The 27,062-nt window shown below is 39.3% G+C and overlaps 1 protein-coding gene across 1 annotated transcript in view; it reads left to right on the top strand.

The window, feature by feature from the left end:
- ZDHHC13 (zinc finger DHHC-type palmitoyltransferase 13) overlaps positions 1-27,062 on the top strand; it is a 3,021,844-nt gene that overhangs the window by 492,087 nt on the left and 2,502,695 nt on the right. Inside the window, exon 3 of the mRNA XM_044082531.1 lies at positions 3,288-3,410. Coding sequence (XP_043938466.1) covers positions 3,288-3,410 — 123 coding nt within the window. The remainder of the gene's footprint in view (positions 1-3,287; positions 3,411-27,062) is intronic.

Below are 27,062 nucleotides of genomic sequence, written 5' to 3'. Positions count from 1 at the left end.
TTTGTAAGGCATTCTTGAAGGGCACTATGCTGCTTCGCCCTCCAGTCTTTGACCCGGTCATGCCTTGGGACCTAAATTTTGTGCTACAGTGTCTCACGTTGTTACCCTTTGAGCCTGCAGCTACTTGTGAATTGAAATATTTGACTTGGAAGACAATCTTTTTGGTAGCCATCACTTCAGCTAGACGTGTCTCTGAGCTCCAAGCTTTGTCAATCAGACCGCCTTACTTGATATTTCACAAGGACAGGGTTTCCCTAAGACCAAACCCTTATTTTATGCTGAAGGTGGCTTCGGTTATTAATCTCAACCAATCCATTGAACTGCCCGTATTTTTTCCAGAGTTTTCTAATAAAGCAGAATTTAAATTTCACCAGCTGGACGTTCATAGACAGTTGCGTTTTTATTTGCATAGAACGAAGGATCTTAGAAAATCGGATCAGCTATTTGTCTCATTTTCAGACAATAGGGTTGGGTCTCCTGATTCCAAAGTGACCTTGTCTAGATGGATCTCTAGTTGTATTTCCTTCATTTATGCCTCAGGTGGTAAGGAGTTACCATTTAGAGTGAAGGCTCATTCTACCCGATCGATGTTTACCTCTGCAGCATTTCTGGCCAAGATGTCTATGGATTATATTTGTGCTACGGCTACATGGGCATCTCCTCACACCTTTTTACTCACTACAAATTGGATTTGATATCCAGAGGCAGATCTTCCCTTGGTCCCACAGTGCTCAGGAGTATTTTCCACTGAGTCTCCCAGGATTCAAGTGCTGGGGACGCTGTCCCACGGGTAAGAATGTAGGCGAGATTGGACTACATGACAAGAAGTTATGTACTCACCATAACGTTCGATGTATGTAGTCCATCTCGCCTCACATTCTTATTTACCCCCCCCCCCGGTCTTCTCCCTCCTGGAGGGCCTAGAGGTTAGTTCTGGTTTCAGTACACCTTTTATTATTGGGCTGATTTTCCTTCTCTGTGTTATGTGTATGGAAGGTGAGTGATTGAGCTTGCAGCAAGCAAGATCTGGGGAAAGGGAGCAGTGCAGTATGGGATATCTCTTAGCCCAGCCAATTGAAAGACTTTGAGCTAGAGTATGGCCGAATCGGAGCCGAGGTTCGGCTCCGAACCCATGGGTAAGAATGTGAGGCAAGATGGACTACATACATCGAACGTTATGGTGAGTACATAACTTCTTGTTTTATTGAAATTGTCAGAATATAAGGATTTGAGCATTAGAATGTGTAATAATTGTGAAAACATGTTCAAGTAATTAAAACCAAAACACTCAGTTATAGCATTAAATTTTAAGAACTTTGTTTTAAGGAATACAGAATTATTTAAAAAAATATTGCATGTATCCGCCCTATTATTGACTCTAATATGTTGTTATGTGCATATACCAAAAAGGATGTATTAATTTTGGAAGGAAGATAGAGGAAATTACTAAGAATTTCTGGGTTAAAAAAATCTCCCATATCAAGCTAGATTGGGAAGTTTTAGGTATTTTTCTCACAGGTTATAGGTTTATATGAGGAAAGTTGAGTCTAATTTATTGGGCATAAAGAATGAGGAGCGCAGATTATTAGTAAACACTATGCTTACAGATTAATTTCAAATTACTAGGGAGCGTAACTATTCATTTAAAATTAGAAGGTGTAAAACTACTGCTAGAGCAAAGTCTCTATCGTATGTATGTGGAATAAACTCCTATTAATTAGGCAGTCTTTATGTGGAATAAACTCCTCCTATTAATTAGGCAGTCTGAATGTGGAATAAACTCCTCCTATTAATTAGGCAGTCTGAATGTGGAATAAACTCCTATTAATTAGGCAGTCTGAATGTGGAATAAACTCCTCCTATTAGGCGGTCTGAATGTGGAATAAACTCCTCCTATTAATTAGGCGGTCTGTATGTGGAATAAACTCCTCCTATTAATTAGGCGGTCTGAATGTGGAATAAACTCCTATTAATTAGGCGGTCTGAATGTGGAATAAACTCCTCCTATTAATTAGGCGGTCTGAATGTGGAATAAACTCCTCCTATTAATTAGGCGGTCTGAATGTGGAATAAACTCCTATTAATTAGGCTGTCTGAATGTGGAATAAACCCCTCCTATTAATTAGGCGGTCTGTATGTGGAATAAACTCCTCCTATTAATTAGGCTGTATGTAGAATAAACTCCTCCTATTAATTAGGCGGTCTGTATGTAGAATAAACTCCTCCTATTAATTAGGCAGTCTGAATGTGGAGCAAACTCTTCCTATTAATTAGGCGGTCTGTATGTGGAATAAACTCCTCCTATTAATTAGGCGGTCTGAATGTGGAATAAACTCCTCCTATTAATTAGGCAGTCTGTATGTGGAATAAACTCCTCCTATTAATTAGGCGGTCTGAATGTGGAATAAACTCCTCCTATTAATTAGGCGGTCTGAATGTGGAATAAACTCCTCCTATTAATTAGGCAGTCTGTATGTGGAATAAACTCCTCCTATTAATTAGGCAGTCTGAATGTGGAATAAACTCCTCCTATTAATTAGGTGGTCTGAATTGTTATATGTGCTTCAGTCTTGAGCAGCATCTTACAAGTGCAGGTAAAGTATGACAGCAGAGAAATACAAAAAAACTGAAACAAGGCCACTGGCTTAATAGCAGAACAGGAACATTTAACGTTATATAGGCAGCCATAGGCCCAGAAATCATTAAGTTCTTCCTTTATTCACCACAGTCTAAACCAAAGCAATTCTGACTCGGATAACAGTAAATGAGAAAAATAATTGCAGAGCTATTTCATTAACTCAGTAAGAAATGCAAAAGAAGTTATCCTGTCCTTGGTGTTTCTAGGCTAGAAGTAATCAAATCTGGCATTAAATGTGTATGATATCATATTCAGCAGGCGAGTTTTGACATCTCTTTGATTTTTGTATTGATATAGAACAACAGTCCCTAATGAAAAGAAGAAACAACATATAGGTTTCAAAGTGCTTGTGTGTGGACACTTGCCTACATGCTTCATTTATTTTGTTTTCATTTCCTGTGTGTGATCTGCTTGGCAGAAGTGCCTGCACATATGAAGTCCTTTGTGAGATTTGACTGTACACTTTACTTGCTGAGAGAGACACATCATACAGTTAGAGGTTATAGAAATCAAAACCTTGCCGTCAGAAAATTTAAGAGCTTGTTACATGTTACATTTCAGCTAGATTCAAGGTTGCAAGTTAAATGCCTTCACAGCTTTTACAAAGGACATTGAGGAGATGACTGAAGTTTATGCATGTCTTTTTCAGGTATGGGATACTGGAGAGATGTAAGCAACTAGCTGAAGCAGGATATGACGTGCGACAGCCCGACAAGGAAAATGTGACCCTACTGCACTGGGCAGCCATTAATAATAGGCTGGATCTTGTCAAGTAAGACATCTGCAGAATGTTGTGGGAAGCAGTTTATGCTAAAGTTATGATGGCATGCATTTATCCTTTTTTGTGTTGTATCTTTCTGCAGAGTTTTATGCACTGTTTGTCTTCTGCTCTTTAATATCCAGTAAAGGCAGTAGACCCATGTATTACATGCTGCCCATTTTCTGCATGAAAGTGCTATTGAAATACATCTTTAAAAGTGTTGCGTTTTTTTTTTTTTTTTTTTTTTTTTTTTTAGCCATCTGGCTTGGATTACGGTTTTGCATTTTCTGTATGATCTGTTATAGAGCAGTGTATTGCCCTTTGCCTTCCAGAAAACTAAGGTGGAGGTAATTTTCCAGCACAGTTACTACTGTGGGCTGGAGGGGGTAATTTTTAGACCCAAATTTAGTACCTTGATTTTGCCTATTCTCTGCAGAGCTATTGCCTTTCATTTTCCTTCTATCGTCTGGCCACTGCATCTGCTGTAAAATGTCAGACACTAATTTACACCACTGGATTATGAGCTATATTTCTAGTAATTAACTAGAGATGAAGCAATTAGCAGCATCCTGTCCCTCATCCAGCCTGAAGAGAGCTGGCCCTTCAGTGCTTATTTTATCTCAGCCTAGCTAACCTTCTTTTAGTCGTCGTCTTCTTCTTTCGGCTTTTCCCAGTTAGGGGGTCACCACAGCGGATCATCTGTCCGCTCACCTTCCACAGAAGGCACACCCACATACACACTCACACCTAGGGCCAATTTAGAGTGTCCAATCTACCTACTGCATGTCTTTGGGATGTGGGAGGAAACTGGAGCACCTGGAGGAAACCCACGTGAACACAGGGAGGACATGCAGACTCCGCACAAAAGGCACCCCAGCCGAGAATCAAACCGGAGAACCTCTTGCTGTGAGGCGACAACGCTAACCGCTACACCACCATGGCCGCCCAGCTAACCTTCTTTTAGTATTTTTTTTTTTTACCCTACCGAGGCTACTGGAACTGAAGGCTTACTTCTGCAATGCTATGCTAAAGATGCACCTTTACTACAGTTTATTCTCTTTTTTAATTTCCCAAAGACTTTTGGGTTTCTGATACCATGACAGGATTGGACCACATTCCTTAGTCAAAGTATGACTAAAGTTCATGAAATTAGTATGGTTCTTTGGTATTAGCCAAAAGTAGTCTTTGCAGCACCCGCAATGTGTCCAGTGATGACTCCTCCTGTAATTTCTATGAAGTTACATGCTTTGGTAACATCTAAGTACAAGAGTAAATTATTTTTTATAAGACCCACCACTGCTCCAACTTCTATTGGAACTGTCTGGATATCCTTCTTTCACATTACCCTTATTTCTGCCAGTAAATCCTGGTATTTTATGACTTTGTGTTCCTCTCTATGCAAGACACTGTAATAACTTGGTGTAGCAATTTCAATGATCAATGCTACTTTTGTCTTCTTTTCCTGGACTACTATATCTGGTTTTCTCGCATAGTTTTTAACTGTTGGTAATGGATGATCCCTTGTGATATAAACTTCATCATTTTCTATAATGCTCTGTGGTGAGAGTGATGGATGCGTTTAAGGTGGAGGTGGGGTACATCAAGGATCAGCTCTGAGCCCTTTCTTATTTGCAATGGTGATGGACTGGTTGACAGACGAGATCAGACAGGGGTCCCCATGGACTATGATGTTTGCAGATAACATTGTGATCTGTACTGAGAGTAGGTAACAGGTGGAGGAGAGATGGAGATATGCTCTAGAGAGAAGAGGAATGAAGGTCAGCAGGACTAAGACAGAATATATGTGTGTGAGTGAGAGGGAGGCTAGAGGAATGGTGAGGATGCAAGGAGTAGAGGTGGTGAAGGTGGATGAGTTTAAATACTTGGGATCGATATTTCAGAGTAATGGTGAGTGTGGAAGAGAGGTGAAGGGAGTACAGGCAGGATGGAATAGGTGGAGAAGAGTGTCAGAAGTGATTTTTGATAGACGAGTACCAGTAAGAGTGAAAGGGAAGGTCTACAAGAGGGTAGTGAGACCAGCTATGATATATGAGTTGGAGACAGTGGCATTGACAAAAAGGCAGAATTTAGAGATAGATGTGGCAGAGTTAAAGATGTTAAGATTTGCACTGGGTGTGACGAGGGTGGACAGGATTAGGAATAAGTATATTAGAGGGTCAGCCCAGGTTGGAAGGTTTGAAGACAAAGCCAGAGAGGCAAGATTACATTGTTTTGGACATGTGCTGAGGAGGGATGCTGAGTATATTGGGAAAAAGATGCTAAGGATGAAGCTGCCGGGTAACAGGAAAAGAGGAAGGCGTAAGATAAGGTTTATGGATGTGGTGAGAGAGGACATGCACGTGGTTGGTGTGACAGAGCAGGATGCAGAGGACAGGAAGAAATGGAAATAGATGATCCGCTGTGGCGACCCCTAATGGGAACAGCCAAAAGATGATGATTTTCTATAATGCTCTGTGACTTGTGTTTCCAGTACATCTCAGCTACTTCAGTATAATGATGTTGACCCAATCCCCAATACAAGTTATGCTACATTATTATGCCTTTCAGTATACTGCCATTAGAGTATAACATGCAGAAACAACATGTGACCGTTTCCAGTTCTATTTTACAGAACCTGCATTTTTGTCTGTTTCTCCCACATGTCCAGTATCTTGGGCCCCCAATATTAACCTATCATCTTTTGGTTTAAATTCACCTCTCTGTAATCATTCCTACGTTAGATTCTGACTGACACTAGGTTGTTCCAGTTTTCTGTACTTTCAACTCTATTTATGCATTTTTCACATTTCTTGGCCTCTCATCTGATCCTTCACCTTATATTCTCTTTGTTTTATTGTTTGGCACATTCAGTTATTGAATGATTTTTAACTACTTCTGGTTTGATTTCCATTACAGCTCGACACTGATATGTTTCTAGCAGGGACGGACATCTTAGACTTGTTCTCCTCATGTTTTAAAACTTTCACTATGTTTGGATCTTGTGAGGTCAGTAGGTATGCATGCAGTCCTATGATTGCTGATCTATGCATGTAATCAATTTCAAGGAGGACAAAACTCCTTCAGAATGAGGAATATATTATCTTGGTAAACACTGATTTTTCACTGATTTTTATAAATCATTTGATAAGCATGAAGCTTTTTTCTTGTTTTCCTGTCCAACTGATCCAATACCTTTTCAGGCCACTCAGTCACCCCAAAACCTTAAGTTATAACAGGAAGAGAAAATTGATTTATAGCTTGGACTTTGTTCCTAGACATCAGCGCTGTTTTCCATATGAATTTTAATTTTCTAAAATATTCCTTACTAAGTTTTAGTCACATTTGTTCATGTTTTATTGTTGATCCTTCATCAGTTCCCAAATGTTCATAAACTCAATCTTGCTCAGTTCTTTTATATTGCATTCCTTTCCCAAACTGATATATTTTTTGGTGCTGCAACTTTCCTGCTTTAAAGATTGCTTTTGCACCATTATCAAGACCAAATGACATTCTTGTATCATCTGAGAAAGTTTTGACCACTTGCAATTTCAGTTCTTCATCTGATGAACCGTACAGTTTTAAATCATCCACAAAAACGAGAGAAGTATTTACAATTTGCTGTTTTCTGCAAGCCACATTGATGCCATGACAAAAGAGCAGCTGTGACAGTCTCTCCCTGAAATATCCCTTTTGAATTTTTTCTGTGGGATAATAATTTGTCCTTTATCGTGGCTTAGCTACAAAGTGGTTAGCCTCTTATTTATGGTCACTGCAATGTAATTGATTAATGTAGGGTGTGTCTTATATATTTGTAAGCACTCTTTTATCCATGAATGTGGGATGCTGTCACATGCTTTTTTTGTAGTTTATCCATGCCATACTAAGATTCTTTCCCTTTTTATAATTCTCCATTATGACTTTAACAACAAATAATCCTTTCTTCCATATGACTTTCTGTTACCCATTTGTTCTATAGCATGATTGAGTTTTCTTCTAAATAACTATAAACTCTGTCAACATTAATTCCAGTGTATAATTTTTACATCGTTGGAAGGCAAGTTATTGGTCTATAGTTTTTAGGATAGCTTGCAGGTTCACTCTTAAGGAAGAGTATCATTTTTCCTGTTTTTAACCAGGCTGGTGTCTGTCTGGGGTGCGCTTGTAAATAATTCTTACTCATGGCTAAATTTATTTTATTTATTTATTTATTTACATTTGTTTACCAGGAAATTCCGACTGGACACAGCTCCTTTTACAGTGGAGGCCCAGGGGGAAAAGCTCCACAGAAAGACATGGTAGATAGGAAAAACAATAACAATAAAGGTTATGTATACAGTAGACGTGATCATGACATGCAGTAATGCAGGAGCAAAATCGGTACAATTGAGTAGTACGCTCTAATTACAAACATTGAGAAATAAGAAGTAAAACACAGTGCTACAAATTTTCTAAACAGTAACTAGATAACAATAATAACAGACTAAATGATAACTAAATCCTGGAAGGATTAAACAGTAACTAGATAACAATAATAACATACTAAACAATAACTAAATCCTGGAAAGATTAAACAGTAACTAGATAACAAATAACAGACTAAATGATAACTAAATCCTGGAAGCATTAAACAGTAACTAGATAACAATAATAACATACTAAATGAGTAACTAAATCCTGGAAGGATTAAACAGTAACTAGATAACAATAATAACAGACTAAACGATAACTAAATCCTGGAAGGATTAAACAGTAACTAGACAACAATAATAACAACAGACTAAATGATAACTAAATCCTGGAAGGATTAAACAGTAACTAGATAAAATAGACTAAATGATAACTAAATCCTGGAAGGATTAAACAGTAACTAGATAACAATAATAACAGACTAAATGATAACTAAATCCTGGAAGGATTAAACAGTAACTAGATAACAATAACAGCAGACTAAATGATAACTAAATCCTGGAAGCATTAAACAGTAACTAGATAACAATAATAATAGACTAAATGATAACTAAATCCTGGAAGGATTAAACAGTAACTAGATAACAATAATAACAGACTAAATGATAACTAAATCCTGGAAGGATTAAACAGTAACTAGATAACAATAATGACAGACTAAATGAATAACTAAATCCTGGAAGGATTAAACAGTAACTAGATAACAATGATAACAGACTAAATGATAACTAAATCCTGGAAGCATTAAACAGTAACTAGATAACAATAATAATAGACTAAATGATAACTAAATCCTGGAAGCATTAAACAGTAACTAGATAACAATAATAACAGACTAAATGATAACTAAATCCTGGAAGGATTAAACAGTAACTAGATAACAATAATAACAGACTAAATGAATAACTAAATCCTGGAAGGATTAAACAGTAACTAGATAACAATGATAACAGACTAAATGATAACTAAATCCTGGAAGCATTAAACAGTAACTAGATAACAATAATAATAGACTAAATGATAACTAAATCCTGGAAGCATTAAACAGTAACTAGAGAACAATAATAACAGACTAAATGATAACTAAATCCTGGAAGGATTAAACAGTAACTAGATAAAATAACAGACTAAATGAATAACTAAATCCTGGAAGGATTAAACAGTAACTAGATAACAATAATAACAGACTAAATGAATAACTAAATCCTGGAAGGATTAAACAGTAACTAGATAACAATAATAACAGACTAAATGATAACTAAATCCCGAAAGGATTAAACAGTAACTAGATAAAATAACAGACTAAATGATAACTAAATCCTGGAAGGAGTAAACAGTAACTAGATAACAATAATAGACTAAATGATAACTAAATCCTGGAAGGAGTAAACAGTAACTAGATAACAATAATAACAGACTAAATGATAACTAAATCCTGGAAGGATTAAACAGTAACTAGATAACAATAATAACAGACTAAATGATACCTAAATCCTGGAAGAATTAAACAGTGACTAGATAACAATTTTTATTTATTTTATTTTTTATTTTACATTTGTTGACCGGGATAGTCCAACTGGATGCATGTCCATTTTCAGCGGAGGCCCGGGGAGAAAAGCTCCAAGGGTAAGCATATACAGCATTACATAATATCAGCATTACATATTACAAACAGACTATTTACAGAGATTACATAAGTAAGCAAGTTAAACAAGTTCCACAGGTTAGAGTTCATCCTGAGCGCAAGTCAGGATTAAATTAAATTACACAGTAAACTGGTTAACAAATTTTTTACACATTCTAGAGAGAGTTAGCCAGGCTTGATACATCGACATAGCCAGTTAAGTGACAAATGTTGTTTGAGTCTAGTTTTAAATTGACCTAAGGTGGAAAGTAAGGTAATATCAGCTGGAAGAGAGTTCCAGGATCTACTTATAGTTTGCAAAGAGAGTCTCACTGGCTGTGTTATTAATTTTGCTAGTCTGAATTAGTAGTTTGTTAGAGGATCGAAGCGTTCCAGGATTGTTATAGGGGGTGATAATATTTTTAAGTGCAGGAGTATTGTTCAGGTTATAGAGGATTTTATAGGCCATAATTAGTGTGTTATACTGGATTAGGCTGGGTGGTTCAAGCCACGCAAGCTGATTTAGATTGATGCAATGATGTGTCCTAAAAGGCAGCCCAGTGGCAAACCTGGCAACGTGGTTGTAGCGAATTGAGAGTTTGTTAAGGACAGTCTTGTTTAAATTCAAGAGTAGAGGGGATGCATACAGAAGGGTTGAAAGAAGGTGAGAGTGAGCTGTGACAATTTTAGCTGGAGAGGTTAGGAAGGCTTTTATTTTGTAAAGTGACCTTAGTTTTTTATTGATGGTTTTGATAGTTTGGTTAACATGTAGGTCAAATTTTAGATTATTGTCTATGATGACACATAATAGTTTTGTAGAGGGGTCAGGGGAGATTATTGTGCCATCATTTGACTTTATGGTAAAGGTGAAAGCGGTAGACCTAAGTGTTGGTGAAAATAACAGCATTTTAGTTTTTTGGGGATTTAGGATCAGACGATGTTCAGAAAGCCAGTTTTCTATTATATTAAAGGTGGTCTGGGTAGCTGACCATAACTCTACTGGAGATGAGGCTGAGCAAATCAGAGTCATCAGCATATTGGATACAGCTGACTTTTGGGATGACAGTATAAAGGTCGTTAATGAAGATGGAAAACAGCAAGGGCCCTAGTATAGAGCCTTGTGGTACTCCAAGGGTGTTGGGTGGAAGGTTAGAGAGTTTGTTCTGCCAGAGGACAGCCTGCTGTTGACCATTCAGGTAGGATTGAAACCATTGGAGAGCTCTAGTATCTAGACAGAATGTTTGCAGGGTGTGGATTAATAGTTGGTGATCAACCATATTGAATGGCTTGAAAAGATCCAAGAAGAGGGCTGAGGATATATAATTATTGGTGCGATTATGGTTTATGGTGTTGGTAAAGGCTAGGAGGGCTGAAGTAGTGCTGTGATGCTGTGAAGCCATGCTGAGTGTCTGCCATAAGGTGATTCTGGATTAGGTGGTGCACGAGTTGTCTATGAATACATTTTTCCATAATCTTTGCAAGTGGAGAGAGTATAGCTGTTGGCCTATAATTGGAGAATTCAGTAGAGCTGCCCCCTTTGTGAAGTGGGATTACATAGGATATTTTCCAGATGGTGGGAATTTTAGCTTCTACTATGGTTCGATTGATTAGTATTGAGACTGGGTAAGCAATAATAGCATCAGCTGATTTTTGTAGGTACTCTGCAGGGAGTTGATCAGCAGAAAGTGTAGTGGGTTTTAATTTTTTGATCAAGGTACGGGTAAGTGAAGTGGCGACTGGTTGGAAGCTGAATGCGAGTATGTTTCTAGGGGTGCTACTTTCAGGACCAGGGGAGCTAGGAGGTAGTTGGCTAGCTAGGGCTTGAATTGTCTCAGTAAAGAATCGGTTAAAACTGTCAAACATCTTCAGGGTTTTATCAATAGTAGTAGCAGCAGGGATTGGAGTTGAAGTTTGTCCAGGATTGTAGTAGATTATTCAAACCTGCCCCAAACCTCTGAGGGTTATTTTGATTTACTATCTGTAAATTACAGTAGTATTGTTTTTTGTCTTGTAAAATTGATTTTTTGGTTTTGTTCCTGGATTGCCTGTATTTAATGTGATCTTGAGGGTCTTTAGAAGAACTCCATAAAGCCCATGCTTTGTTTCTAAGGGTAATTTTGAGTTTAGACTCTCTAGAAAGCCATGGCGCAGTTTTTGCGTCGGTTCTCTTTGAACGAACAGGTACCTGCAAATCAAGGATCTCAAGGAATTTGTTGTTAAAGTATGCTACTGTTTCCTCTAAGGGGAGGTGTTTTAGAATAGACCAATTACATGAGTTTAGTTCTTGCTGGAATTTGGCAGGGTCAAAGTTTTTATTGTTTCTAACCTTTCTGAGTAAAGGTTGTTGGGAATTAATGGTTTTCTGCTTAATTACATATGTGAGAAGGTGATCACTTAGGCTATCAAGGAGGGTACTAGAGGTGTACAGTTGGGAGTGACTATTTATGAGTACCCAGTCAAGTATGCTTTCTTTTTGGTTGGGTTTACCTATCCTGGTAGGGGTGGATATAATTTGTGTAAATGCATGCAGGTTAATATGGGTGGTTGGGGATTCTGGGGAACAGGTGCCCCAGTCTATGTTAAAGTCTCCAAGTAGTAGGGTTTCTTGGGGGTAGTGACATGATAGCCAGTGCAGGATATCTTCAAGTGTAGATATATTGTTACCTGGGGGAATGTACATACAGATGATATTAATGCATTTATTTTTATTAAGTTACAATTTGGTGGCAAGAATCTCTGAGTTATTAATCTGAGGTGGTTGTATTACATCTATGGTGACATTCAACTCAGATTTATAGAGTACAGCTACCCCACCCCCCCCTTCCTCGAAGCACGATCCAGCCTGTGCATGTTGTACCCAGGTGGTAACACTTCATTGTCTTTAGTGTTAGGTTTTAACCAGGTTTCAGATAAACAGAGAATCTCAGGGGAGTGGACATCCAGAAGTGCATGCAATTCATGTACCTTGTTATTAATGCTTCTAATATTGAGATGACAGACTAGGAGAGAGTTAGTTGGCCTATTAATTGTAGGTTTGTAGCTTAGATTGCAAATAGAGGGGATATGTGTATCTAAAGTGGGTGGGCCAGGGTTGGGGTGAATATCACCACTAAGTATTAGGTTGAGTCTATACTTGGTGATGAACTTCAGAAATGTATTAGTTTGTGGTAGTGTTTGGATCTAGAGCTAAAGTGCCTGGGGTGGAGATGTTGATAGACTGAACAAGATGTTGGATAGGATATGGTACTGTAAGTATGGTTGAAGGTGGAAGGATTTACAGCTGGGGTGATAGTATGGCCTTTTGGGACTAAATGACAACTAAATCCTGGAAGGATTAAACAGTAACTAGATAACAGTAATAACAGACTAAATGATAACTAAATCCTGGAAGGATTAAACAGTAACTAGATAACAATAATAACAGACTAAACGATAACTAAATCCTGGAAGGGTTAAACAGTAACTAGATAAAATAACAGACTAAATGATAACTCAATCCTGGAAGGATTAAACAGTAACTAGACAACAACAATAACAGACTAAATGAATAACTAAATCCTGGAAGGATTAAACAGTAACTAGATAACAATAATAACGGACTAAATGATAACTAAATCCTGGAAGGATTAAACAGTGACTAGACAACCATGATAACAGACTAAATGAATAACTAAATCCTGGAAGGATTAAACAGTGACTAGACAACAATGATAACAGACTAAATGAATAACTAAATCCTGGAAGGATTAAACAGTAACTAGACAACAATAATAACAGACTAAACGATAACTAAATCCTGGAAGGATTAAACAGTAACTAGATAACAATAATAACAGACTAAATGATAACTAAATCCTGGAAGGATTAAACAGTAACTAGATAACAATAATAATAGTCTAAATAATAATAACTAAATCCTGGAAGGATTAAACAGTAACTAGATAACAATAATAACAGACTAAATGATAACTAAATCCTGGAAGGATTAAATAGTAACTAGATAACAATAATGATAGACTAAATGATAACTAAATCCTGGAAGGATTAAACAGTAACTAGATAACAATAATAACAGACTAAACGGTAACTAAATCCTGGAAGGATTAAACAGTAACTGGATAACAATAATAGCAGACTAAATGATAGCTAAATCCTGGAAGGATTAAACAGTAACTAGATAACAATAATAACAGACTAAATGATAACTAAATCCTGGAAGGATTAAACAGTAACTTGATAACAATAATAACAACAGACTAAATGATAACTAAATCCTGGAAGGATTAAACAGTAACTAGATAAAATAACAGACTAAATGATAACTAAATCCAGGAAGGATTAAACAGTAACTAGATAATAATAACATACTAAATGATAACTAAATCCTGGAAGGATTAAACAGTAACTAGATAAAATAACAGACTAAATGATAACTAAACCCTGGAAGGATTAAACAGTAACTAGATAACAATAATAACAGACTAAATGATAAATAAATCCTGGAAGGATTAAACAGTAACTAGACAGCAATAATAACAGACTAAACGATAACTAAATCCTGGAAGGATTAAACAGTAACTAGATAACAATAATAACAGACTAAATGAATAATTAAATCCTGGAAGGATTAAACAGTAACTAGATAACAATAATAACAGACTAAATGATAACTAAATCCTGGAAGGATTAAACAGTAACTAGATAACAATAATAACAGACTAGACGATAACTAAATCCTGGAAGGATTAAACAGTAACTAGATAAAATAACAGACTAAATGATAACTAAATCCTGGAAGGATTAAACAGTAACTAGATAACAATAATAACAGACTTAAATGATAACTAAATCCTGGAAGGATTAAACAGTAACTAGATAACAATAATAACAGACTAAATGATAACTAAATCCTGGAAGGATTAAACAGTAACTAGATAACAATAATAACAACAGACTAAATGATAACTAAATCCTGGAAGGATTAAACAGTAACTAGATAAAATAACAGACTAAATGATAACTAAATCCTGGAAGGATTAAACAGTAACTAGATAACAATAATAACAGACTAAATGAATAACTAAATCCTGGAAGGATTAAACAGTAACTAAATAACAATAATAACAGACTAAATGATAACTAAATCCTGGAAGGATTAAACAGTAACTAGACAACAATAATAACAGACTAAATGATAACTAAATCCTAGAAGGATTAAACAGTAACTAGACAACAATAATAACAGACTAAATGATAACTAAATCCTGGAAGGATTAAACAGTAACTAGACAACAATAATAACAGACTAAATGATAACTAAATCCCGGAAGGACTAACAAGCAGTGAGTAAATCTTCATGTAAAGATGTTAATACTTTTAGCCCGAATTTAGGTACTGCATCTGGGTCAGGAGTTTTCCAGTTAGGAGTTTTACTGAATTTTGTTTCATTTTATCTGGCCATTACTTCACCCGTTTCTTATCTTGTACATTTGAATGTCATCTTTCTTTTACTTCTTCTGTCCAATCAGTATCTTTATGTTCCACAGGATCTTCATAGATATTTCTCCAAAATGTGCCTATTTCTTCTTTTTTGGTGGTGTTCCTTTTGCTTTGTTTCCTATTCTCTATAAAAAAATGTTTTTAGGTTATCAATAAATTGTTTATTTTCCTTTATATTTAAATTTATCTTTGTATTTTATAAGTTTTCTGCCTATACTGATATCTGTAGTTTATTGTTTGCAGTAGTGCACAACAGATCCTTGTCTGTTCTGATACTGCGTATTGCTTTTATCATGTCTATCTTTCTGAGTATTTTTGTTGATCTTTTCATTTTTCTGTACTCCTGTAGCAGTGACATGTCTTGTCTTAATTGCTTTATAGTTTTCTGTGTTCAATACTTCCATGGTGGCATTTAATTTCTCCCCTTCCTTTCCCTTACTGCCCTGTGTTTTTGTGGTAAGACTTAACTGTTATTAATTTAGCTGCATAGTGATATATCCTGTTTACTTCTGTTCTGTTATCGCATGAATTTCCATGAACAGTCTTGATTACTGTATTCATTTGTTTTATCCGACTTCTAACATTTTGGGTCTTATTGACTTTCTGTAGTTTATTTCTTTTATTGATCTTACTATGTCTATTTTTCTCTATTAAATCAAGCAATTTTTCCCTTAGTACCAGAAAATCTTCCTGTGCCATATTCTCATCAACTTCACCCTGTGTTATCCATTGCTTTTTCATTTGGGAACTCACTGGCTATCACTCCACAACATTGACTGTGTCAGAGCTGCTGCACTTTCCTGATCCTTACCTTGCTGGGCAACTCTACCTGAACTTTTGCACTGGTTTCCTACTGAACGCTCCAAAGTATCTTAATATTGCATCTGATTAGATGCTTCCTCCTCGACTATTTTCTCCTTAATTTGGGGATTCATTATTCTGTCATGCTGCAATGTTATCAGAGTTAGATTTCTTACTCTAAATCCTTCACTTCACAGAAGTCCATAATTTCATTTTCTGTTTCCTTAACTTCTCCATTATTAATTCTCTTTTCTACTTCCCTCTTTGTTTCTTTATTTTTGTATTGTAAAATTTTCTACATGCCTTTGCCTGTATTTCTCTTCAAATATCTTTGGTGCTGCTTTTTTTTATAATTGATTTGTTGTCTCCTGTGCATAAATATTACACCATATTAAATCTCTTTTTACCCCTACATCTCCTTACTTGGTGACTCATTGTTCCATCATACTGTGACGTAACCTGTGTTAGACTTTCTACACTAAATCGTCGTTCACTTTAAAGGTATTCCATAATTTCAGCTTTTTTTTTTTTTTAGCTTCTACTACTTCTCTTGGATGTTTGCCCTTTGTGATTTTGTTTTTTGCATTGTGACATTTTCCATATCCTGGGTGCCTTTGCCTGTATTTCTCTTCAAATATCTTTGGAGCTGCTTTTTTTGTTACTTAATTTGACTTTTTCATTTGCATACATTTTGCACCATGTCAGATCTTTTTATTTCCCATGTCCATATTTCTTTTTTATACCTTTCAAAATTCTCTAGATTTTGTTATTTATATTTTTGCACTTCTTCAGTTGCTTTTTTATCTAAATGCCCCAAGGTTTCTTTGTCTATGTAATGTTTTTCATGGATATGTTGTATTAATGAACACAAATGTGTATTTGAAGCTTTTGACAGGTTTTCCCTGTGCTAGTATTTTTTTTCCTTTAATTTCTCTCTTAATCTTTTTGAATATCTTTTGTTTGCAAATTCTGGGCTTCTTGCATAATATTAACAATACATAATTTCTTTCTTATTCTTAATAGTTTACTATGTCATATTTATGGCTCTTCTTTGGCCTGTCAGTTTTTGTGATTTTTGTGGACTACTTCCGTCCTTCTACAGCAGGGGGGGGGGCATCCTCCTCTGCACCTGGCCTAACCCCATTGTAGGAATATTTCCACGTCTTGAGGATGCTATACAGTATTTTTTCCAGTCCTTTTCTTGATGATTTTATCATCTCTCCATGTGGACCCTTCTCTCCATCCAGACCCATTATTTAGTTTCAATCTAGTTAACATTGTTTAAGCCTTTTTTTGCCTACCCAGGCTGCTGGAAATGAAGGCTTACTTCTACACTGCTATGCTAAAGATGAACCTTTAATATAATGTATTCAATTATGCAAGGTATGATGTTGCTATAATACCTGGCAGGGGTAAGAGATATGTGGGGTTTTAACTCCCAGCTGGCCAGATTTGACCTAAAGACTAAATCTTAGGGAATAATGCCTTCATGACTGCTACTACTGGCAAATATTTCCACCTATTATAATATAGCAATAATTTAGTCTGGTATTAAGTTTTGTGAAATTCTAGGACAGAATGTGTAATGAAGCACTTTCCAGTACTCAAATGTTGCATTATTTGGATTATATGGATTCAAAAACTTAAAAGTTAAATGAAAGTCTGCAACTCAGAGGTTAAACATGTGATTCCAAAACCTTGATTTGATACTTGATGTATGTAAGGCACTGCATTTTGTATCATCAGCATCATAACACAGTGCAAGGGCTGCTGTCTGAGTACAAGAATTTATAGCTTCTGAGCTGCTGGACTGCAGATGGAGATAAGGGGTGCTTCTAAGCAGGCTTAATAAGACTTCTGTAGCTTATGGACTCCCTTTAAGTAGCAATTGCTTCAAAAAGAGACTTTATGCACATTCAAACCACAACCAGTACAATTTACCTGTTTTTCACACCCTTACCAGCACATGAACGCCCCCAACAAAACATTGGAAAAAGCAAAATTGTTACTGTCAGAGTTAACACAACTATTCAAACATGTAAATAAGCAGACAAACTTTCCCTTTGTAGCTAAATTAATAAAATGCTCCCCATTCATCAGTCTCAGATGTCAAGCCCACTCAGAACCTATGCTGTAAGCTTCCTAAACTAGGCTGCACTGCCCAATCCACTGCTTCATCATCCAGCCTCCAAACTGGGACTCTCTCCATTCCCATATTAAAGAAACTTTATCTCATCCCAAATTCCTAACATAGTTAAAATCCCATTTTCAAAAAAACTAGCTAAATTCAAATAATATTTTTCTGGACACGTAATCTGTTTTTGCTTCAATCTCTCATTCCTTTTCAAATTCCGATTCCTTCTAATCTGTGCTTCAACTTCCTGGATGCACGGGTCTGCTGCTTTTAGTCAAATTACATTTGGTCGAAAATGCTTTCAGTCAGCCCATTTCACTGAAAGCACATTTGACTGAAAGCTCATTTGGTCGAATTACATTTGGTTGAAAATGGAATATAGCCCCTGCCCCACTGCAGTGTGACCCTGGAGTGAGAATGTAAAGTTGGAGGGGTTTGGGGGGGTGTAGCCCCCCCTCATTTTGCAACTAGTTTTTAATGACGTTATATGTTTCAATGTATTTTTAATGGATACACATGTATATAATAGTACATAAACTGCAATTATGTGGGGGCTATGCCCCCACACCCCCCTTACTTTATATTCTCACTCCAGGGTTGCACTTGTTTTGTTCCTTCCCAAATCCACCTCTCCATTAATTAAATTAATCAATTCCTTACCTGCAGGATTTTCTTTACTTTTCCACTTTCTGGTTATCATCGTCTTAATTATTGTCATTAGTGGTACCGCTGGCAGTTTTTGATTTTCTGGTAATCCTGTTTGGTATCCTAACAGGAATTGTTTGGATTTTAGTTCTGTTTCCTGCAGCTTCTATCCTGTTTTGTATTAGCTAGTTTATTTCTTCTTTGTAAGCTTCTAGTCTTCTGCAGCTCCAGAACGTTTGCTGCTGTGTACCCGTCTTCCTGACATTTCTAGCATGTTCCAGTTGTCCCTGGAAACATCCAAGCCAATCTACTTGGTATATAAAAATACTTATGAAGACATTTCCAAGCAAAGGTTCTAAATCTTGAAGACTTTGATACGTATACTGGGAGTCTCGGGATTTCATTCTATTCCTCTTCTATTTATATTTAATTCCTCTTTCCATTGCCTTTTATGTGAATCTGCTTTTTCCTCTCCAGTGCCTGTCATCCACTTCCTCCCTCTTCCTATTAGTCCTTTAGTAGACCTCCTCTCCTGCCTTCTTATATCTATTTCCATTACCAGCTATAGATCCTGAACACGTTGAGTCCATGTATCTCTCAGCTTGCCCCATCTCTTTTCACTCCTTAATACATCCATTCCCTAGTCTGTGCTATGCTAAATTCTTCTGATCCGATGTTGTCTGCTCCATCTGTTTCAGCCTGTGGGACTTCGGATCTGACATCAGCCAATACAAAAGTCTTTAGCCCACTTGACTCTTTTTCCTTTACACATAATTCTCCATTCCTCCATCGGTTCCCCAAGTCTTGTTTGCTTCCATTCGTATCTGCAGCTTGGTCTTGGGCTCCCCTTTACTTTTTCTTTTTGAAAGGTTAGCACAGTATCTCTTGGTAAGATTTTCTTCTTCCCATACCTCTGTGAGCAGTTAATATTGTACTAATAGTGTTGGGTCGGTCTTGTCATTAGGTATGTAGGTAGTATAATCTGGTCATCTCTTTCCCTTCCCGGCCTCTTCCCATTTCTTGTTTTGCAGAGGTTCTTTGTTTTTGGCTGTACTATTAGGATGGACAAGGGTTTCAAAATGTGTGTGTCCTGTGGACACAAATTGCCTTCCCAGGACATGCACCTAAAATAAGTTTATTGTTTGAGTCTGGGGTATATTGATTTGAGGCACTTCATCTATGAGAGCTTTTGCTTATGAGCCATCGAGTGTAAGACCAAACTCATACTGAAAGGGCTTCTACCTTCAGGTTCCTCTGATACTGCTGCTGCTTATAGGCCATGAAACCCAAACAGACTAAATGTGAGCCTTACCCGCCATCTTCAGCCTCCACCTCTAGTCCTGCTCTCTTGGGTTCTCCAGATGCAATGGTCCCTAACTTTTGGCTTCCTCAGCAGCCCTGGTCCCAATGTCAGCTCATTCACCTTCAGCACCCAAATCAGGCAAGATTGCCTCTAAGGGTCCTAATGCTATGAGCCCCTTCCTGGTCAAAGGGTCACCTTCAGGTAGGGTGGCTTCTCCGTTTTTCCCCAGCACGCCTCCTGTTCAGTTGCTGGAGTCATCCCCATTTCCAGGCCTCTTTAGCTTAGATCCCTCACGCAGGATCATCTTCTCATAGACCCTCCAAACCATCCTTGGTGGCTGCTTCTGTCCATTTGTTGAGGTTGGTGGGCAGCATCAAAACTACTGATCTGGAGCAGCCAAAGAAGTATTTTTTCAGGCACAGATGGATGCAGTTAGGCCTTATCCCCCAAGACCCTTGGCTTCATCCTTCTGGTTTCCTCCCTTGGCCCATTTGGAAACAAGGTCCGTTGGGCCGGCTGAGTTTCCACCCTTCAGATCAGATTTGATGGCCTTCATCTGCATCCTGTTCCTTGGTGGCCTTGGCCCTGACTTGTTTGGGGCTGTTGGCACCTTGGAGCCATAGTATCAAAACTGGGGTTTCCAGGTTGACGTTAACAGTTCCTGTTTCAGGATTGTCATTTCCTGTTGGGGATTCAGTTTTTGACAGCTTGGCACCAATCGCAATGTCAGGTCTAGGCATGGCTCCTTTGGGTTCATGGCTGTGTTTAGTACCTTCACATTTTAGGACCCTTTGATCCAAGAGGCCTGCGTCTGCCTTGGCCTTTGATGTTGAGAAGAGGATGTTCTCTTCTAGAGTAAAGGGGTTGGATTTCTCCAGATGCCCCCCCCCCCTCCGGAGTTTTCATCTGTTCTTCTAGCCAGTCAGTCTGCTCCATGACAGGCTACTTCAGCCATCCTCCAGTCTGCCCTCATGACAGGGCTTCCCACTTCCTCCTTGTCATCCCTGGACTTACCATAACAGGAGGTTTCAGGAAAGAGGAAGTGCAAGAGGAAGCACTTTGATTCCCCAAAGGAGTCTCTCACTGAGGATACTGTCCTTGAGGAAGGAGAGGGGTTCCTCTAAGTCCCCACATGATGATACTTCCTTCAGTGACTTATTGGAGCTACTTGACCAGTGTGAAAGCTGGACCACTGAAGCCCACTCTCCAGAGTCAGTATTTCTGGAGGCCTTTGGCATAGGCTTATTCATTCCTTGGGTGGTTCCCTTTCTGGATCTCCTTATAGACCTGGTATCCCAGAAGGCATGGAAAGAGACCAACACAGTGAAGCCCATCCATAGAAAGCCAGGTAAAGTTATTATCCCTCCCAAAGACAGATCTTATTGGAGTAAGGGTCTGGCTGTCTACAGCATTGTGGTGGTGGTCGTCAGCAAGAAGGAGATTTCTTAGGAAAGCTCCGCAATCCACTTCGTAAACAGGGTGTCTCAGGCACTGGATGAATTAGGGAAGCATGCCTGTACCTCATCCACTTTTGCATTTTGAGCACGTGACTACTTATCTCACTTGACAAGGCTTCAGTAGAACCTAGTGTCTGAAGTGTCATGTACCCTCAAGACACAGCAGTATCTGGAGACTCAGGAAAAGCTGGAGACTCGATTGTCCACCTTGGTTTCCATCACCATTTCAATGAGACTTAAATCTAATGTGGCTGATGGAGCATCTCGAGTGGCAGGCTCTGGGATTGCAGTGCAGTATAACTTCTGGTTGTGATTGTGTAGCTTTGTGAACTGTTTCAAAGCACCCTTCATCAGTGCACCTTTTGTTGGGTCCTCTTTGTTTGGGCCATAGGTTAAGGGTACTGTAATGAGGAGTGAACAAAATGGGAAGACTCTGTCCACCATCAGAGTAGGCTTTTCTACCCCCCAAAGAACTGTTTCTAGGAAGTCACAGTTTTCTTCCTTTGGCGCTCCTCCTGAAGGTTTCTCCTGAGGGTTGTGGGAATTATAATGGATATCAGCTGTAGGATAGAGACAGTCCTCAGAATTAGGGCTTCCATGGAACTTTTTCTGGCAGGCCCCTCCAGTAATCCAGAAGGGTTGCCTGGCTGCTCTTTTCTGGAGGCAGTTGGGGGTTGTATAGCTCTCCTCCCAAAAGCTTGGGAGTCCATCATTTCACATGCCTTGGTGTTGAGAGTCCTATCCAGAGGTTATTGCATTCCCCAAACTATCACTCAAAACATCTCCCAAATGTTCCACCTATCAGAGACTTTACACAGTGGTAGAGATTCAAAAGCTGCTCACAAATTGAGTCATTTAGGAGGCCCACCAGACCAGATAGGATCTGGGGTCTATTCCAGGTTCTTTTTCCTTCTAAAGAAAACACAGGACCTCAGACCACTTTTGGATTTGAGAAAACTAAAATAGTTCATCAAAAAGACTGTTCTTGATGGTCATGGTGCAGTTCATCTTACATCTTTTGACGAAGGATGATTGGATCTACTTGATAGACCTCAAGGATGCTTGCCATCACATCAGTATAGATCAGCATTCTGGGAGGCTTCCAGCCTGGAGCCAATCATTACCATTTCAGGGCTCTGGGCGTTTGCCAAGTGCATGGCAGTGGTCATGACCTGGCTCTTGCTGTAGAGTTTTCAGGTTTTTCTGTACCTGGATGATGGCTACTCACCGCCCTCACAAAGGCTTCATTGATCTTGGGCAGGGACTCCTTACTCCAACTGTGCAACAACTTATTACACTCAGCTATCCAAAATTGAGCCTTCAGTCTGTAAAATTCTAGAGTTCATAGGGTGTCACTTAGACATGATACATCAAATTGCTAGGCTTCCGAACTCCAGAGTACTCAGTCTTTGGGATCAGGCCCTGTCTGGGTTTGCAACTCCAAACCTACTGGCTCACACACTTTTGAAACTTCTGGGTCATATGGCAGTGTTGAGAGGACTTGGTTCCCTTAGCCAGATATCACTTGAGTGCCCTACTTCCTGACTCATCCCTTGGATTTTCCTATACTGTTAACAAAGGTGGACAACAAATAAATGCAATAGTGGTTACAGTTTGCCTTGAAATAACCAAAGTGAGATCATTTGTAATTCCTTCTCCATTGGCCATGGTCACCACAGACGGCTCCCTCCTGGGGTGGGGAGAGAATTTCAAAGGGAGGACAGTCCAAGGGTCCTGGTCTTCTGCAGAGGCCCATAGTCACATCAGTGTTTCTGAAAATGAGTGCAGTCCTTGTTATGTTGCAGGCCTTTCAGGACACCCTTACCAGAGGTGTGATTGCCATACAGACAGACAATATGTTAGTTGTCTGGTATTTCAACAAACAAGGGGGGACACTTTCTTACCCTTTTTGTTGGGAGGCTATGAGAGTTTGGCAGTGGGTGATCTCCTCTCATTGGTTTCTGGTAGCAACTCATATCCTAGGGAAGCCCAACATTCTGGCTGACTGCTTCACAGAAGCATTTTGCTGCCGCATGAGTGGTCCCTAAATCCAGCAGTGGCAGCTCGGATTTTTCAATGTTGTGGCATTCGGTCTTGTGACCTGTTTGCCTCCCTATCCAACACCAAGTGTAGTCATTGTTAATACCATTATTCCCCTCCAGATCAGGCACCCAGGGACATTCTGGTGCTTGGCTGGCCCCCAGGACTTTTGTTTTATTCTCCAGTTCTTTTGATGGGAAAGATTCTACAGAAAGCAGCCCACTGCAGAGCCACAGTGATCCTCATTGTCCCATTTTGGCCTCATCAGTTGTAGTTTCTCTTTCGCTCGCCTGTTCTACAGTACCCCCATTGGGTACTGGATCCCATTCCTGATCTCATTTCTCACCCAGCAGGTCTGTATTCCCCAGTCTTCAGTCCGTCGAGTTGACCACTTGGTTCCTTCAGTTCCCTTGATGACCAGGAATTGTAAGCTTTCATAGGCAGTTGTTCATATTTTGTCTTCCTCTCAAAAGGAATGCACTAGAAAAGTATGTACTAGTAAGTGAAAACGGTTTGTTTGTGGGCAGAGACTTGGGGTCTTGACCCTTTTTCTGCCACTTTGGATTTTCTAGCCGAGTTGCTTGGTTCAGGTTCTAGCTTTTCTACCATCAAAGTACAGTTAGCATCCATTTTTAATTTTCACTTTGGTAGGAATAGTGTGCCTTTGGCTTCCCTTAGGATTTCCAAGGCAAGTACTTTCCTCTATCATCCCCCAATACAGGATCCAGTCCCTCCCTGGGATCTGGCCTTCATTTTGTAGTTTCTGACTGATCCTGGTTTTGAACCTTCAGCTTCTTCAGACTTGAGGCTTTTGTTTTGGAAGACTTTGTTTTTGGTGCTGGTTACGTTCGCAGGAAGTGTTTCAGATTTGCATGCACTTGATTCTTCATCCCCCTTATTTGGTGTTCCACAAAGACAGGGTTTCTCTTCGTACCAACCGTTCCTTTCTGCCTACAGTAGCGTCGTGTCCAAGAATAGCTTTAGTATTCATCTCCCCTTGTTTTTCCCAGTTTTTCCAACAAAGGTTGGAAACCTTTTACATTATCTGGATGTATATAGGCAGTTTGTATTCTATCTTGATCATACCAAATCTTTCAGGAAGTCAAGTCAGTTGTTTGTCTCCTTATAAATTCCAGGGAGGGCTTAGCTTTGCCCAAAGTGATTTTATCCAAGTGGCTGTCAGACTATATTTTGTGTGCTATTCCATTCAGCAAAGGCCATAGCTACCTTTTTTGTTTCTAGAGTTCCCATGGACAACATTTGTGCTGCTACCACTTGGTTGGGTCAGCACACCTTTGTTTCACATTAAAAGCTGATATCTTATCTAGAGCCATGGCTTCCTTTGATTCCACTGTGTTATGGAATATCCTTCCTTATTTCCTCCCGAGGAACGTTTGTGGCTGGGAACTGTGTTCCACAGTTTGAAGCCAGATGGAGCAGACACCATTGGATACAAATGTTATGCATTCACCATAGCAATAGATGCATGTTGTAAGTCTCCATCTGGTTTAACTCCCCACCCTCCTACCCCCTGCCTTAATGTTGACATGTCGAGTCTTTCCTCATGTGATGACTGGAGATTGAGGATTGCTTATTTTGGAGTCTTGCTTTCCCAAGTGGTGGGAGTTATATTTTCAGTTGTCTGTTATGTCATTATCTCATGAGGCAAACTAGATCAGGGGGTTGATGGAGGAATGGGGTGTTATGGATAAGGGAGGTGGAGCCAACTGGGCTCAAGACTTTTTCAGCTGGCTGGTGTTGGATCTGAGGTCCCACAGGTTGAACCAAACCAGATGGAGACAGACAACATGATCACGTAATGGTGAAAAACATAACTTTTGTTTATTTGGTCCAAAAATTTTAATAGACTATTAAATGAGAGCAGTAGTTCATTTTTTGCTGTGCCTTTCCCCATCTCTAGAGGGCATTTTTCTGTATTTCTTTCCAATTTTCTGTTTCCATTCCTTATTATCCAAATATATTTATCCTGTTCTCACCATCTCCTGCCAAACACTTTCTCAGTTACTTTTGCCCAGTCTGTCTTTAGGTTCTTATTTTCTTCTAGCAATATACGTACTATATCCCTTTTCCTATAATCCATATTTTGTCTGCTTAAAATCATCTCCTTCCAAACTGTTTCATAGTCTATATCCAGCATCTTCAGCACAGTTGCTATCTGACATGCTTGCAGGATATTCATCGTGTTTCACTGCTGCAGTCATTACACTTGGGTTATCCTGCAGTCAGGCAGTCCCGCAGTCGGCCAGAGTTCCAAAGTCTTGGTCCGGCATTGGTTGCTGTCGCTTCTTCCCTGACGTCAGTGCGCCAGGGGTATACAAGATGCAGCCGATGCCATTTTCTTCAGTCTTTCCTGCCACGTGGTGCCCGATGCAAAAGCAGTTCGCAAGTGCCGGTCGGCCGACTCCTGAGATTTTCAATTTGAATTTCAGAACCGAAGTCTTCAATAAAGCTAAGTACCCCTTTGGGGAAACTTTTTCTTGCCTCAGACCGATGTCAGTAAAAGTTAATAATTGTATTTCTTGTGGGAAGCAAATGCCTCGTAAGGATTTTCATTCTTACTGTATTCCATGCCTAGGCCCAGACCACGACGTCACTAGTCGGTTTTGTGCTAGATTTAACAAGCGCACTATTAAACATCGGTTTGACTTTGCCCGACATTATTTTGGCCGAAGGTTCAATTATACCATGCCATCGGAAGAACTGATGACCGGAATACACAAAAAACGCAAAGGCAAGGATAAAGACAGGCATCCAAGGCCCAAAACTGACGATGAAGCCTCTTCTAGGTCAGTTGCCGGTACTCCGGTTCTCAGTGATGCGCTTTCGCAGCCCCTGACAACTGCTACTTCAGAGCCACAGGTCACCTCCGACTCCCACGTGGAGATGGCTGGGCCTCCGGATACTGAAGGTATTGGGCCTACAGAAACTAACTCTTCAGATGGGTCCAGAGCCGCTGAGCAGGCATCGGCTTCTGAGGGTGTTTTCAGACCACCTCAGCTTACCATCAAAACTACAGCTAAGTCTAAGACTCCATTAAAGACAAAGAAACAAGTGCAGCATTCACCTGGACAGGCCTCCATGCCTAAAAAACAGATGCTCAAAATGACCGAAGACTTAATTACTCTGATCAGGGGTTCCCATCCCCCTCCTGATAAAAGGCCTAGGCAGGATACAGAACCAGGTTTCCATTTCTTCGGATTCCTCTTCAGACCAGGGATACCCCCCCCCCCCCCCCATGAGGATTCTGATGCTGAAGAATCAATTCCTTCAGCCTCTCCTCCTGTGGATTACTCTTTTGGGGAAACTTTACATACCATGAGGGAGAATTTCCATTGGGAGGGCCAGGATTACTCAGAATCCAAGACAAGGCTCAGAGACTTTCTTTTACTGCCTCAGCACAGGCCCCTTGCTATTCCGCCATTGTTAGATACTGTGGATGATGTGTACTCTGAATCCAGTTTAAATCCTGATTCTTTGCCCCCTGCTCCAGTCAAGCCAGACAGGTACTACAGAGTTCCCGACTCTCACAAATTTCTTTATAAAAACCCTGTTGCTGACCCAGAAACTATTTCCCAGGGTCCCAAAGGGGGGGGTAAAGGCTTCCACGGCTAAAAATCCAGTTCCCTCTGACGGATTCTAGGGCATTAGACAGATGGGGAAGAAAGTTTACACT

This window comes from Protopterus annectens, chromosome 9.part0 (assembly GCF_019279795.1).
Source record: "Protopterus annectens isolate FY-2018-M chromosome 9.part0, PAN1.0, whole genome shotgun sequence".
NCBI lineage: Eukaryota > Metazoa > Chordata > Ceratodontiformes > Protopteridae > Protopterus > Protopterus annectens.
The sequence above is the reverse complement of the archived record's forward strand: the minus strand, read 5'-3'. Positions and strand labels throughout refer to the sequence as shown.